Genomic DNA, 15,924 nt, shown 5'->3' on the forward strand with positions numbered 1-15,924 from the left:
TATTAAAGAAGCAATTATCAAATTCTGAGTCGAAAGATAAAAAGGTAGAAGTGGGCAGCCTCTGAACAGTCAGCACTGGTAAGGATCTATCCTGAAGCAACTGTGATTGAGTATTATTTAAACTTGGCAGTTACAGCCAATTTTCATGTTACAACCATCAGTGAATCCATCTAGTAAACACACAGAAGCTTCAGAACACTGTAGGACAGGAAAAGCTGACACCTGATACAACAACAGGAGACAGACAGAGGATTTAAATTCTAAAATATCCTTTGTGTCTTTCTACTCCTTGACCTCCATAGCACAGAAGGGATAGAATAAATGTCTGAATGCTCATCTACCCAACTATATGACTTCTAGAAATCACTTTCCTCAGTTATGTCAAGACAAATATAATGTTTATTTGAGTTACGTGTAATGATGACCTGTTTGGCTGCTATGGCACTCTTGTAGATGCCTGGTCCAAGTATTCTATGAGATACTCTGGATAAACCTGCTGCTTCTCAAAGATGACAAAGATGGAAGGGTTTGAAGAGCTGTTCACACAGCTGTCGTAGAAGTTCTGGTTGTCCTTCAGGGGAGGGCGAACATAACTCGATCTACCAACAGTGAACTCTCCCACCAACACTCGTGCCTGAAACATGGTCTTGGTGCTTGAACCTTCCCTGCAGTAGGCATCAGAATACGATGCATCCCTTGCAAAATAGCTTCCTGCAGAAAAGACATTAAGACTGAATTGATAAGACATCAATTACGAAGATGGAAAGAATACACTGTAAAAGCAAATGCACAACAAAAAGCCATGAAGCAGTTTATGACCTTTCATTACCTATCATTCTTAGTGAAAATGACCACCATGTATTACCTACCCTTTCACTTCTGATAGTATATGTGTTAAAAAGCCAAACAGGCGATGTTCTAAGTATTACTGCTTTTGTCAAAGGCTTCCCGTCTGACTCCAATCTTCCACCCTCCCCCCTCTCACACAGGTTCCTCTCCTGACACAGGCTACAAATACTCATTGAAACAACTTTTGAGAGTATTTTGAGAGTACTTTGAGTATTAAGGTGGGTGAGCGGTCAGCCAGCCTCTCTCTTGACTTGTTCTCTTGATTTGTTGACTCTTTCATATACACAGAATGGTGGGTATAATTTCCTAGTAAGTCAGTAAACCCATAATCAGGATGGTATCTATGTTCCTGGCAAAAATAACCACCCAACCATGTAATCCCATGTTGCATAATGTAGGAGCTGGAAGAGACAGGAACAGAAGTAGGTGCGGACCATAACAGACTGGAGCATAGAGGCCAAGGCCTTCCGTTATGCCTTAGCTCCAAAGGATCGTTGTGAAAGTCAGCAGTATTGTCCACAACCAGCCCCAGATTGGCCAAGCATCTCCTTTCTAGTTTTACACTTCTGCGGCGACTACTGCATATTTTTTAGCGAGCCTAAAGATAACAAAAGAGCTGAAAAACAACCTTTGCCATAGACAGTCCCATTAAGGCCACAGATCCTCCAGTCGAAGTTTTGATGACAGATGGCATCAATATGTTTTTTACTGGTTCCATGAAATAAGAAACGTTCATCTGTCTTTCCACCATTGCTCTTTTGCATTTGTTCCTTCTGCCTGTAATGAGAAGCAGCATCATTGTAGTTCCACGGTGGCTAGACAGGTTCCAGCTCTACTAGCACTCAGAGACAAACTGTGAAGATCTTTACATTAAGACCTAAGCTTTGAGCAAACAAGATATTGTTTTCTAGCTGGGTACAAACATGCTTTCATTGTACACAAATGCCTCCAGATATTTAATAACCGAAACGGTTTTGTTCCATTCATTATTTGGTGAGTGTGGAGAAACTTCCATTATTTTTTTGCAAAACATAAGAATTCATGGTAAGACTTTCCCTCATCGAGTCTTGCTTTGAATTTTGAAAGCTGTTTCAGTTTTGACCAGTTACAAATCAGTGTTTCTGGCAGATGGGGCTGATATCCAACTTCAAGGCTTCAGTGGAAAGCAGCTGCCCTTTACTCAAGCCTGGCAGACATCACCGTTTGCACCCACAGAGCTCATCTGAATGTTCTGAGCTCTAATTCTTGACTGAGTTCTGGTTTTGCTGGTACCTTTTTATTGACATTGTTCATTCTCAACAGATATTTCCATTGGGAAGTGGAAACAGATTCTGAAATGCCACTGCAATTTAGGAATGAGTAGCTACCTGTAGCATACAACTAACTGCAGAGACAACAAACTTCATGAATGCACACCAGAGTAGTGTTTCACACGTACCATTGATACAGTTCCCAGAGAGATGGGTTCTGAATTCGAGAAATCCTTTTAATGTGCGTTTTTGGCATTGTGCGTTGAAAGTCCCCCTTGACTTTGTTGTATTCTTCAGAAGAACTGTCGAGATCAATCAGCTGTATGGGAAGAGATTGAAACACTGCTCTCATCTTTTACTAAATCATAACAAAGCCACTCTAGCTTGAGGTAGACCACTAAAACTTTTGAAGTCTTTTCTGTGCTTGGGTAAAAAGGCAGATTAGAGATCCCTACTGTATAAAAGTGAACTAAGCTAGGGAACTAGCTAACTCCTGGGGGTTAAAATACCCAGCTTGCTTTTCCAAAGGATGTTAATGGAACAGCATGCATTTTGCAAACAACCCCTTTTACTATCTAGGCCGAGATACGCACATCTGCTGAACATTACCTAAGTACTCAGAAGTAATCAGTACCTAGAATCATGGAATCATTAATGTTGGAAATGACCTCTAAGATCATCTAGTCCACCCATCCTCCTGCCACCAGTATTGTCCCCTAAACCAAGTCCGTGAAAAATAAATGAAAACAGAAAATATATGTAGCAGCAAATCAACAGCCACACACTTTTAAGTCTTTCTTGTTTGTCCTTCTCTACAGCCAATGAACACAAACTACACTGCCTGTCTTACATTTTACAGATTAACTATTTTTAAGCTTCTTGTCGGGTTTCTCCTATAGGTATAATTACTGTATTTGACCGAGATGGTGGTGGAGGAAGGCAGAAAGTCAGCAAAGGCAAACCATGCAGGTATTAGCTGGGCGTGTTACAGAGGTATGAAAGTTCACTTCACTGGAGTTATGCTATCACCCTCATGCCAACCTGAACTCTGCTGATTTCAGTGGTGCTCCACAGATGTACAACTTATATAAACCTCAGGGCCTGGCTATCCTGAAGTTTAGAGGCATGATTTATCTCCGATGCCTCAGGACATATTGGACTTCTTTAAAACTAAGTACCTTGGGCATCAGTAACAGTCTTGCTAATACTGTAATTTGCCTCCAGGCAAATTTGCCAAGGACTGGGATAAAGTCAGCTGTGAAAGTCAATGCTACCATGGCTATATTATCGCTATTTGTTAGTTTAGACCTGGTTTCAGTTTCACCTCTTGGCCTGCCCAGTGTGACATCAAGCTCAAACTGAGAAATCCCTCTGCATTACATCACTCTCAATTACTCATCTACAAAGGCATCAGATTTAACAAGCCCACATGCAAGAACACTGATGGAAGAACGAAACAAAAAGCTCCAAACCTTGAATCCCAGCTCAGGCAGAGCAGATTTGTCCCAGTGAGATGGAATCCTCTTAAATTCTTCTGTATTCTTAAAGCCCCTGTATAGTACAAGACAGTAAGGAAAGGCAATTAAAACAAAGCAAATCCTTACCTTTATTGAACATATGAGTCATGGTTTGGCCTAATATCTGTGATTAGGGGGCAAAGGTACCAACAGAGCCATGCCCTGGGAAAAGTGGGGGGGGGGGAATGGAAAAGGTAGGAATATGGGCCTGGATAAGGAAGAACAGAATCGGCTTTTCAGTTCAGTAGATGAAAATATTTTTCCACATTGTTAAGTCAGACTTACGGCAGGAGGCAAGATGCCAAATGAGCAAAAAATTTTGACGTACACTGAACTAAGCATGAAATTAGTTTTCTTAGTTATAAGGAATAGTGGTAGAAACGGTAATGGGAGGACGACTGGACTACATGATCTTGTAGGTCCTTTCCAACCTCGTGATTCTATGATCCTATGAGTTGAATGCGCACAAAAAAGCCTCACTATATATGAACGTATACATAGCTTTGCAATATAAAAATGCACCCACTACATCAGAAACAGAACAGATACAGCCCCCTCTTTCTTCCACCACCACTTCAGTTAATCAGTCTTTAGCTGCTGCTCCTTCTTGTGGTGTTTAAATCAGTGTGCTGCAAGTGAATGCATTAAAAAAAACACCAAGTAATTATATAAAACTTCTCCCTTTTCAGACTTCCACCTTTTGATCCACTTGTGCCAACTACTGCTTACCTCTCGGATCCTCTGGCTGTTCTCACAATAACTGTTTCTGAACTTGTACTGAGCTTTGAAAATGCATCTCATATGTCAGAAAAGGCTAGTGCACATACGCTTTATTGCTTCTATCTGTACCAGTTGCTCTAAGTAATAAAATAACTCCCTGCTATAAGCAGCTCAATACAACACTGCAATATGTTGAATTATCTTCTACACTTGCACACTTTCTGTGGGTAAGTCCAAAATTCCTTCACCCTTAAGGCTTCCATGTTGCCTGGTCTCAGCTTGTCTGGGCTGGAACACTGCCTTGCCTATGTGTTGTAACAAAGCTGTGTCCCTTCTCTCCATTTCTTTAAAACTGTTTTAACAGATCTCTTTCACCTTATTAATACTCTTCCTCAAGACTGTGCACTGAACACTATTCCCATTCCACTACACCCATCACCTCAGAACAAGCAGTTGTAATTTACCTGTTTCTTAACTTTTCAACTTCTGACTGAGACACAAATTTAGGTCTTCTGCAAACCTTTCTCTCTGTTTTATAGCGAAGATTTTTCTGAGTCATGGCTGGGGAAGAAAAAGAAAAACAGAATGTGGTGTTTTAACCTGGCAGCTAAGTACCATGCAGCCATTCATGTGCTCCTGATTGGGATGGGGGAGGGAGTAAAAAAAACCCAAAAGCCCAACACCTCGTGGGTTGAGATAAAGACAGCTTATTAAGAAAAGGAAGAAAACAAGAATAAAAGCAAGTGATGCACAACACCAGCGCTCACCACTCACCCACCCACGCTAAGTAAATCCCCAAGCAACAGTAGCCCTTCCTGGACAACTCCACCAGGTGTATTGTTCCACACGACACCCTGTGGTATGAGATATCCCTTTGGCCAGTTTGGGTCAGCTGTTCTGGCTGTGTCCCCTTCCACATTCCTTCTGCACCCCCAGCTCCTTGATGGCAGAGCAGCACAAGATTCAGTTTAAGCACTGCTCTGCAACACAATTCCAGTTTCAGTTTTGCTCTTAGCTTTGCAAGGAACTGACAGCTATGGAAATTTTGCTTTCATTGTTCTATAAACTAATCATAAACAAAAAGGCCCACTGTTACAAAAAATAATCTACTGTTGATCCATGGATTGTATCCACTCCTCCTCAATTTGCAATCAAGATACTGTTTTCCTTCATGTATTTGTAGATTTCAGACTCTATAACTGCCAGGTGTGACAGGCCATTCATTTTTACTGACCACCACCAGAGACAAATCACAGCAAAGTAAACCTGGGAGTTATCCTGGGTCTCAGACCTCACGTAGCTGCTATCACATCATCCTTGCAACTAAAAGGCAGTAGCAGCCAACAAAATTGAGGCCTCACCTTCAGAGACAGAGTGAGTGAGAGCGTGTCACTTCTTCCAGAAGCTTCCCAGGGTTAGTGCTGGTACTAGTATCAAAGGCAACGTTAGACTTTCACTTGCTGGCACACATTTTTAAACCTAGCACAAGAAACCCTTAAAAATGAAAGGACTGGAGGAATAGAAAAGCCACTCTTCTGTATTAGAAGCTCTTACGAGAGCTATAAGAACTCTGACAGGAGCTCTCTCACTATGTACAACTGAAGGTCAAAGTTATGAAAGGCAAACTTGATCTCTTGTATTAATGTAGTTTAAGACAATAAATGACCAGGAAGAGAGGGAAAGAGAGAGAAATAAAAAAATCAAAATGAAAACAGAACATACTTCCAAAATCCAGTTCATATTCATGCACTCCTGCCTTGAAGTTCAGTTTTGGAGAACTTCCAGCAGTGTAAGCTTTCTCCAGGTCATCACTACTTACAGTGGCAGCTGCTTGCTCACTATCCTGTCAGGCCAAAACCAGAAGAAAAAAAACAAGATTCATCTGGTCTGTTACATAGTAGCAGGTTCAAAAACCAACAAGTATTATAAGGTGGCTGCAGGCTGTACCACACTTTATGCACAGAATAATAGAAGCCCTAAAATTGGACGGGATGCTTAAAGGTCATCTTGTTTAACTCACCTGTAATGAGCAGATGCACCCACAGATAGATCAGGTTGCCCAGGGACTGATTCAGACTCACTTTGAAAGTCTCCAGGGATGGGGCATCCACCACCTCTCTGAGCAACTTAGTGCAGTGCCTCAACGCACTTGCTGTAAAAGACTTTTCTCATATCCAATCTAAATCTACCCTCCTTGAGCTTAAAGCCGTTTCCCCTTGTTCTGTCACCACAGACCCTGCTGAAGAGTCTGTCCCCTTCTTTCCTGTAGCCGAAAAGCCACTATCAGGTCACCTCGCAGCCTTCTCCAGGCTGAAAAGCCCCAGTTCTCTCAGCCTGCCCTTGGAGGAGAGGTACTTCATCCCTGCGACCATTTGTGGCCACCCTCTGGACACACTCCAATGGGTCCATGTCTCTCCTGTATTGAGGACTCCACATCTGGATGCAGCACTCCAGGTGAGGCCTCACTACAGAGTAGAGGGGCAGGATCACCTCCCTCACCGTGCTGATCACGCTGCTTTTGATGCAGCCCAGAAAACCACTGGCTTTCTAGGCTGCGAGGGCAAATTGCTAGCTTATGGCTAGCATCCCATCCATCAGTATCACCAGGTCTTTTTCAGAAAGTCTACTCTCAATCCTTTCATCCCACAGCTTGTACTGGTAGTGAGGGTTGTCTTGGCCCAGGTGCAAAACCTTGTATTTGGATTTGTTAGACCTCATGAGGTTCACCCGATCTCACTTTTCAAGCCTGCCTAGGTCTCTACATCCCATCCTTCAGGTGTGATGACTGCACCCCACAGCTTGGTGTCATCAGCAAACTTGCTGAGGGTGCACTCAACCACACTGTCAATGACAGCGAAGATTTAAAGAGTATCAATCCCAGCACTGACCCCTGGGGAACATGACTTGTCACTGATCTCCACCCAGATGCTGAGTCATTGATCACCTCTCTGGGCTCAATCCTGCAGCCAGTTCTTTGTCCATCAAACAGCCCACCCATCAAATCCATCTCTCTCCAATTTGGAGAGAAGCATGTTGTGAGGCACTGTGTCAAAGGCCTTCCTGATGTCCAGAAAGACGATATCAGTGGCTCTTTCTTTGTCCATTGATGCAGTGACACCATCATAAAAGGTCACTAGGTTGGTCAAGCAGGATTTGCCCTTGGTGAAGCCATGCTGATTCTCCCGTATCACCTCCCTGCCTTCCATGTGCCTTAGCATAGCTTCCAGGAGGATCTGCTCCACGATCTTCCCTGGCACAGAGATGTGGCTGACAGGTTGGTGGTTCCCAGGGTCATCTTTTTACCCTTTTTAAAAAATGAGTGCAATGTTGCCTTTATTCCAGTCACCAGAGTGATACAGAGTCACCTGATCACCATGACTTTACAAATAGCATAGAGAGTGGCTTGGCAAATACATCAGCCAATTCCCTCAGGACTCTGCGATGCATCTCTTCGTGACCCATAGACTGTGTGGGTGTTCAGATTCCTCAGGCAGTCACAACCCAACCTTTGCTTACAGTGGGAGGGACGTTGCTTCCCCAGTTGCCTCCTACCAAACCAACATTTGAGGGCTGTGTGATGAGCAGTTATCAGAGAAGACCAAGGCAAAGACATTAAGTAACTCAGCCTTCTCCTTGTCTATTATTACCAGCCTGCCTGTGTCACTTCCCCAGGGGGATGCATGATAGTAGGTTAGGCAAAAACAAGGTATTAATCAGCTGAAAAGCAGAGAAATTGCCATAAAGTAAAAGCAAGGAGTGTTACAAAGATTGAAGTTACATAGTGCAGAGTTTGCAGGGAGCACTATCATCGAACTTCACATTCACCAGTCATACCTCAACAAAGGCACACAGAGTGCTGCTACTGGAGTCTCAGAAAAGGAAGTTTTAGTTAGGAGCAGTGACAAGAATGTATGTAACGTGACCCTATCTGTCATGACTCACTAAAGAACTATCTGTCAATAGCGACTGTGACTCAACAGTGACTCACCCCATCTAAGCTAGTCATATTTGCAGGAAAAACATCTCATTGTACCTTTAAAGCCCATCTGTGAAGTGTAGGGAGGGAGAGAGGGAGTGACAAAAGAGAGGATACAAAAGAGAGGATATCAACACTTCCCAGTAATTCCGCACTCTTAGAACAAAGCTGGCATTTCTCCACACTTACTTTTTTTCCATACTCCCGCCACACGCCATATTCATCTTCCCAGTACCAGATCCATTGCGTTGTAAGAATGAAGTGAGGTGGTTTGGTCACAGACGAGGCTGTGGAAAGGCGTCTGACCTTTTTAAACCCAGCGTGCATATCCACAAAAGAGAGGTATGAGCAGATAAAGCCACGTTTAGAAATAGGTCTAGCAGATCTATTAAAAAAGAAGAGAACAACTTTGTGAACTTTTACATAAAGATTCTGAAGCTCACCACAAATCTGCCAATTAATTCAGCATCACTCAGAACGCAAGTCTGTAGTTTTCACAGTAATCTCAGTTCTGTCTTGTGTTTGTACACATTTTATATCTTCATGTACCCAGGGTATTCTGGTGCTTCCACAACATGGGATGGGGCGGGAGGGGGGGATGGAAAACCCCATGCTACCTCCACATCCTCCACACAAAAGAGTGAAAGAGAAGATTACTTCTAATCATGGGATCAAACTGTGTATTGACAAGCTCTAACCAAAGACAGCTTCTCAAAAGTACATGTGATACAATCATAGTCTGCGGTTTTCCACCCAGGATTATGACTTCCTATGGTAGCAGCAGTAGGAACTAGTTATACAGTTTTTCAGAGTGAGAAATACTACAGTCTATGAATCAGACACATCAAATCATGATCAACTATCTGCAGAGTTGCTCAATTGCTCCCCCTCCCTGCCCCTGCAGGGCAGAAGGGAGAAAATAGGAAGAGCAAAAGCAAGCAAACTGGGTGGTCAAAGTAAAGGCAGCTTATGAAGTAAAGGAAAAAGGGAGAGCAAATAAATAACCAATAATCTAAAAAACAAGTAAAGACAAAATGCTCAGCACCTCCCATGGGCAGACCATGCTCAGTGAGTTTCTGAACAGCAGCCACCTTAGAAGGCAAAAAGTCAAACTTTCCACACGTAGATGAAGTTTTTATGCTGAGCATGACATTATGTGGGATGGAATATCCCTTCAGCCAGTTCAGGCCAGATCTCCCAGCTTCCTGCCCACCCCCCACTACCCATCTGTGGGGGGGAAATGGGACCAAGTGGGGAAACAAAGAGAAAACCTTGACTCTTTGCAATCACGGTTCAGCAACAGCTACAGTACTGGCCTGTTATCAACAGTGTTTTAGTTACAAAGCCAAAACACGGCTCTGTATGAGTTGCTAAAAAGGAATTTTTAACTCCATCCCAGCCAGATCAAGTGTGGTAACCCAATGGTCTTACAGAGACCAAGGCATGCATAAATCACAAAGGGTCAGATCTCAAGCAACAGCATATGAACAAAGCGAGGTCAGCAGAATACCAAATGCAATAGAATTGCAGCAATTTATAGCCACTGAGTGCCTGGTCCATTATTGCACGTCCAGAGGGCAAACTCCAAACATTATTAAATCTTATAAGCATTCATACCTGACGTTATTGGGGTCACAATATTCTTTTTCTATTTCTTCCATATTCTCCAGGTCTTTCCAGGTATTACCTTCAGAGACCTGCCATCTATACGGCAAGTGAAAATGAGTTCTGATACACTTGTCTATAAAAGTAGGGGGAAAAAAAAGAGATGCATTATTTTTACAGTTCATGAAGATGACTTCAGCATGTCAGGCACATGCACCTAGCTGGTGAAAGTATCAAACACATAGCTATGGAAAGGGTTCAGCTATGGAATCATTGCAAGCAGCAGTATTGAATTTTTCAGCATGGTCAAGCAACCTTTAATTTCCGAGCTCAGGCAAAAGCTCAGTTTCTCCATGCAGTACATTTTCTTTGTCCATCAAAATTGTTAACAAGCTCGGTTGTAAAGGACTGAGATGTGCCCCCAATTTCAAAGACAAAAATTTACAGTAAACTGAGTCCACAAGCTCAGACAAGTCTATTATTTCAAATACAGCTTAACAGCATATACCCAAATATGCAAGATTAACCACTTAGTCCTGTGGTGGTGCTGATGAAAAAATAACGCTCAGCTTTAGGATAGGAGATGGCTCAATAAGTTAACAGCCCTTAAGGGTCCAGTTTGTAGTCCACCAGTGAATAGAACAGTGGTTGCAGCATCCCAGGTATCACTGGTGTCACTCAGAAATCATTCCAAGAGTCAAAATGCAGCCATTCCTCAATAGCAATGAAGAACTAATCACCAGTACACGTATGAACAAATTCCAGACTAGCTTTCACTGTAGAACAGCTGGCAACATAACAACACAAAGTCAAGAAGGCACTTCATGAGAAGATGTGCAATACCTCACAGAGGTACCACAGGTCAGAAACACCAAGAAGGAAAAAGATGACAAAAGGACATCCCAACAAAAGTGGCGTTCTTCCTGGACAAGTCAGAACGTTTTCAAAGGGACAGAGCTCAAACAGATGGAATGGAAGAATACTAGAAATAACGAGGGAGAAAACGGATTTCATAATAACTGCTGCAGTTATTTGCAATCAGGAAGGACCCCCATCATTCAGTAGTCCCTTAGGTGAACCCAGCTGAAGCAGCCAATCTCAAACATAGACTAACACTAGACATTTCAAAGCAAGATTAACCCACTCCTTTGTGTGTTAAACTTTCAAACCAGCATTCAATATCACAATGCAACTTAACTACAGGTAAGCATAAGCTTCCCTTTCCTCTGAAGGATTTCTATCACTTTCTCAAAAGATAAAAACAGACTGAGTTTGCTACAGTCACAACCTACCTTCAAAGATACAACTTGTGTACAGATTATACAAACAGATCTGTTCCACTTCGTTACTGGTGGATGTGGACTCCTGGCTAGAGCTGTGTTTTCTCTCTAAAGGGGGAAATTATAAACGTTATTAGTACTCTGGTTTCAGCAAGTTCCCTTAGAAGTGTAGCTATGAGAAAATGGCCAGAAACAGAGGGCTTAGAGCTGCTCTGAAAGTAACGCCTCCTATTTTAGGATGTTGGCCCATGACATCCGAGGCAGATCTTGGTGACGTGACAATAGAGGCTGAACCTTCCCATCAATATCCCGTTATGTTTTGTTACCATGCAACAGATGGCAGCAGAAAGGCATTCTGTCAAAAAGGGGTCTGATATAGAAGTGCATATGAAGCAAAGGTGTGTCATCGAATTCCTCCATGCCAAAACAATGGCACACACCTACATTCACCAATGCACACCGAACATTTCTGGAGACCAAAAAGCGGACATGAGCACAGTGAGGTGGTGGGTAGTGCACTTCAGCAGTGGCAGCAGAGATACAAAAAACAAGCCACGTTCTGGAAGGTCATGCAGAGTTTTATGAGCGTGACATGCAGGCTCTTGTTCATTGCTGGTGAAAGTATACAGCTATTGGTGGTGACCATGCTGAAACATTGAGTTCTGTTGCTGAGAGTTTGCTCTGTCAAACAGAGTTATTGTGCTCTTTGTTGGTGTTTCCATGGAAATAAATAGGAGGCATTACTTTCAGAGCAATACATGTGTATTTGTGTTCACCTCTGGAAAGACACTGAAGTCTCTGATAGCCTTGTATGCACTGAAGTCCTACTCCATTATCCTATAGTTGCTAAATATAACTCAGAAGCAGTTTCAAGCTGTCACCACAAAATAAGAATAGGATCCAAAGCCTCTCCATTTCTAGATGGATCTGAATTACCTGTGCATACTACACAGTTGTTCAACATAAGCAGCTATAAATGTCAAGTTTCAAAACGTGATACTTCTGTAAATCAAAACAATTAAACTGCAGTGAGGATAGCAAAGATGAGCATACGCACACTTCCATTTTCCATTCTGCTATCCTTTAGCTTTCCTGCTAAATTATACTGACAATTCTAAGTAACTTCAAAATGAAACAAAAAACTGTGTCTCTGAGAAGCATCTACGATACAGCTGTCAGTGAATTCTTGTGCTACATGATGGTTATTTAAAAGAAAAAATATAGAGAAAATAGAGTAGCTTAGAGTTTTAAACAGTTCCCTACCTTTTGTTTATGTGTTTTCACAAAGAGAAACCACAGATCCCCCTATCTCCAGTTTCCATTTTGCTTTTCTAACTCCAAATGTAAGGATTTTTTTTTTATATAAAAACCAATGACAATTAGACACCCACAATGCCTTGACATCTACTTTGCTTCAATTTAGGACATGTCTCTGCCAGTGACAGAAGTCCACTCTAAAAGACACACCAAGACATGAAATCCAATTTTCTCCCTTTCAGCGGCATCTGCGTGACTGTAGTGACTACAGCATCCTCCTGATGTTCTCAAAAGACATTACAATCTATTTACCTTTGCATGGTGAAGACTTGTTATCCTCTGTGTCATGCTTGCTGCCCTTGCTATTTTGTATGGCATACATATTTCTGTAAATGGATGGCAGCTTCTGAATAACATCCGAGCTCATTCCCTGTCTCTCCAGTTTCTCACAGCATTCAGATTTATAGAAGTCATGGGATCGCTTGCAGCTGCTGCCAAATCGGCACCGTCCCCGCAAGAAGTACTGGCAAACATGCAGTTTGGTGCAGGCCTTTTTAAAGGTACAAGACCCATAAGGTCCATCACCTTTGTTGTAATGCAGGCAGACCTTGGGAAGGGGGGAAAAAAGTAAAAATAAAGATTCAAGCAGAAAATGCTCACATAGACTGTTTGAATTCAAGCTTCATTTTTAAACTTGCATTTAGAAGATGTACAGGTCTTTTTCTTGTTTTCCCTGTTATTGTCTAGAAAGATCTTGCAGCAGACAACAATCACGTCAGAGACGTTCTCAAGCAACTGATATTTTGCTCTGAATCGCATACATGTAAGGCAGTGGATTTTACTGTGCTGCTACCATAACTCTTTGGTTATCTAGTTTTGGAACAGCAGATTTCTTCAATGTGAATTTGATGGTAAGAAGAACTAGGTCTGACTAGCAGGGAGTTAATTTTCTTCACAGCAGCCCACACAGTGCCATGTTTTGGATGTCAAGCCAAAATGCTGATAACATACCATGGCCAAAGCTTTATCTTCTCTCCACAGATTGGAGCAGGCGAGACTGCAGACAGGACAAAACTGAGCTAAGCTGGCCAAAGGGACAGTCCATACCACATTAACATAATGCTCAGCAATAAGATCTGAGGGGCTGAGGGATGCCCTCTTACAAGTTAGACACTGCTTAGAGACCAGCATGGCATAGATCTAGCAGTGGTGGTGAATTTACAACACTTCATTTCTTCCCCTCTCCCCACCACTTATTAAACTTTTTTTATCTTATTTTCTCCCTTTTTTTCCTCCTGTTTTCTCCCAGCCATTCTGCTGGGGCATGGGAGTGAGCAAGCAGCCGTGTGTGTGCTGCCAGCCAGGGTCAACCTACCCAAGCAGGAGATCAAAGGTTGCAGATTTCATGCATTAGATTTGGATTGTGGAAACCAAATTGACACCCAACACCTCCAGCTAACACCACACCTCGTTCACTTGGCTATGGTCACTAAGAAAGGCACAGAGAACATTTACACAGTGCTCACCTCTGGTAGGAGGGTAGGGTCATTCTGAAGCAGAAGCTGGCGAAGTTCATCATTGCTAAAAGTGCAGTCGAGTCCATGCTGTCTGAGAACAGAGAGGTTGTAGGGAGAGTAGAAGTCGTGAACAAACTTGCATTCCTTCCTACAAAGCAAAATGAAGATAACAAATTAGCACATTTTGGTATCCAGCCTATATTATGTTAAATAATTTAACAGCACACCAAGTTAGCTAGTTTCAGAAAAATCCGTGGCACTACTTTGTAGTGTAATTACATGATTACATGACTGCTCTGAGGATAACTGCCTCGTTACTTCTGATTTACCGCCCTCAAAGCATCACTACAGCCCTACAGCACTGGTGTATCTGACCTGTGGCTCACACCTGTGCACAGGACAGCAGCAAAGAGGCAGAGCCACCCAAAACAACACAGCCTGGCTTGTAGTGGGGAAACAGTGAGGCAGAAAGGAAGTGGTGGAACCAGAACAAGTCTCTCACAACCTCTGCTGCCTCTCCGCCTTGAGGAGAAAAAAAAGAACCGAGTCTTGAAAGTACCTTCATCACACGGAAACAGGAAGGAACGAAGGAGGAGGGCAAAGCCGGAGCAAGGCCAAGGCCCGAGGAAGGGCTCCCCTCACCCCATCAGTTCCAGGCCCGAACACCTATCGCTCTCCCCACAGGTCCCCGCCCTCACCTGGCCTGCTGGTTGCGGCAGACGCCCTTCAGGTGGTACTTGCAGAGGTGCAGCCGCCCGCAGTCCCCCCGGCAGCCCACGCCGTGCTCCGGGCACAACCGCAGCGAGCTGGTGGCCACCACCAGCACCGTCGCCGCCGCCGCCGCCGCCGCCGCCGCCCCCGCCTCGTCGGGCGTCCGAACCAGCGTGAAGCGCTGCGGGTCCTGCAGCACCGCCGCCAGCTGCTCCGCCGTGGGCCGGCCCGGCAGCCGCCGCAGCAACTCCTCCAGCTCCAGGCTGCCTCCGCCGGCGCACAGCGCCCGCAGCACCTGGGTGGGCAGCACCATAGCTGGCCTCCGCTGCTTTCCACCCCCGGCAGAGCTTCTCCCGGCGGGCCGGGCCCTGAAGCGGCTCCGCCTCCGTCTATCCCTCGCCTCCCGGGCGAGGAAACGAAAGCGAAACTGCCGCCTGGAGAGCCGAGCCAGCGGCAAGGGCCGGGCTGTGGAGCGGCTGCGGCTCTGCCGGCACTGCCGGCACGACGAGGAGCAGAGAGCTCCTGGCTCGGCCGGGACTGCCGTCATGCCCCGCTGCCGTCGTAGGGGGCACTGAGCCCGCAGAGCAGCCCTCACTGCCCTCATGGCTCCGGCGGCATCACCTCAGGGCTTTGGTGATGTCATAGGACCATAGAACATCCTCAGCTGGAAGCATAAGGATCGTGGAATCTAACTCCTGGTTCCATACTGGACCACCCAAAAATCAGATTGTATGTCTGTGTTGTCCAGGTGCTTCCTGAACTCCAGCAACCTCAGCGCCAGGACCACTGCCCTGGGGAGCCTGTTCAGTGCTCACCACCCTCTGGTGAAGAACCTCTCCTTAATACACAGCCTGACCCTCCCCTGACACGGCTCCATGGCATTCCCTCAGCTCCTGTAGCTGTCACTAGAAAGGAGATATCTATAATGGAAAACTATGACATTAGAAAGTAAATTACTTCTAACCACACCAAACATGAGGTCTGATCAGTTATCAGGCATACAATTACACTTTGAATAGAGAAATATTCTTGGGTACCTACCCTGCAGGAGTCTGGGACTGCTATGAACAATTCAAAATCTCAGCCAAGGAGGACGTAGATCTATGAACTGTACTCAAAGGACGTTCAACATTCTCTCACTGAAATAGAAATAACTCTCTGGTACCTATCCTGGAGGAGTATGGGGCTACTATCCGCAGTGGAAAACCACAGTGTCATTGAATCATAGAACCATGAAGGTTG

The 15,924-nt window shown here is 44.2% G+C and overlaps 1 protein-coding gene across 1 annotated transcript; it reads right to left on the bottom strand.

Annotated features, from left to right (window-relative positions):
• Positions 1-376: 376 nt before the first annotated feature.
• Positions 377-15,325, bottom strand: LOC107316140 (protein mono-ADP-ribosyltransferase PARP12-like). Its single transcript, XM_015867371.2, is given in 12 exon segments — positions 377-711; positions 1,478-1,626; positions 2,288-2,418; positions 3,572-3,650; positions 4,801-4,897; positions 6,059-6,179; positions 8,502-8,697; positions 9,930-10,053; positions 11,210-11,305; positions 12,767-13,061; positions 13,981-14,119; positions 14,670-15,325. Coding segments are annotated over 12 exon segments (2,358 nt in total). The 3' UTR covers positions 377-436.
• Positions 15,326-15,924: the final 599 nt, after the last annotated feature.

This window comes from Coturnix japonica, chromosome 1, assembly GCF_001577835.2.
Source record: "Coturnix japonica isolate 7356 chromosome 1, Coturnix japonica 2.1, whole genome shotgun sequence".
Taxonomy (NCBI): domain Eukaryota; kingdom Metazoa; phylum Chordata; class Aves; order Galliformes; family Phasianidae; genus Coturnix; species Coturnix japonica.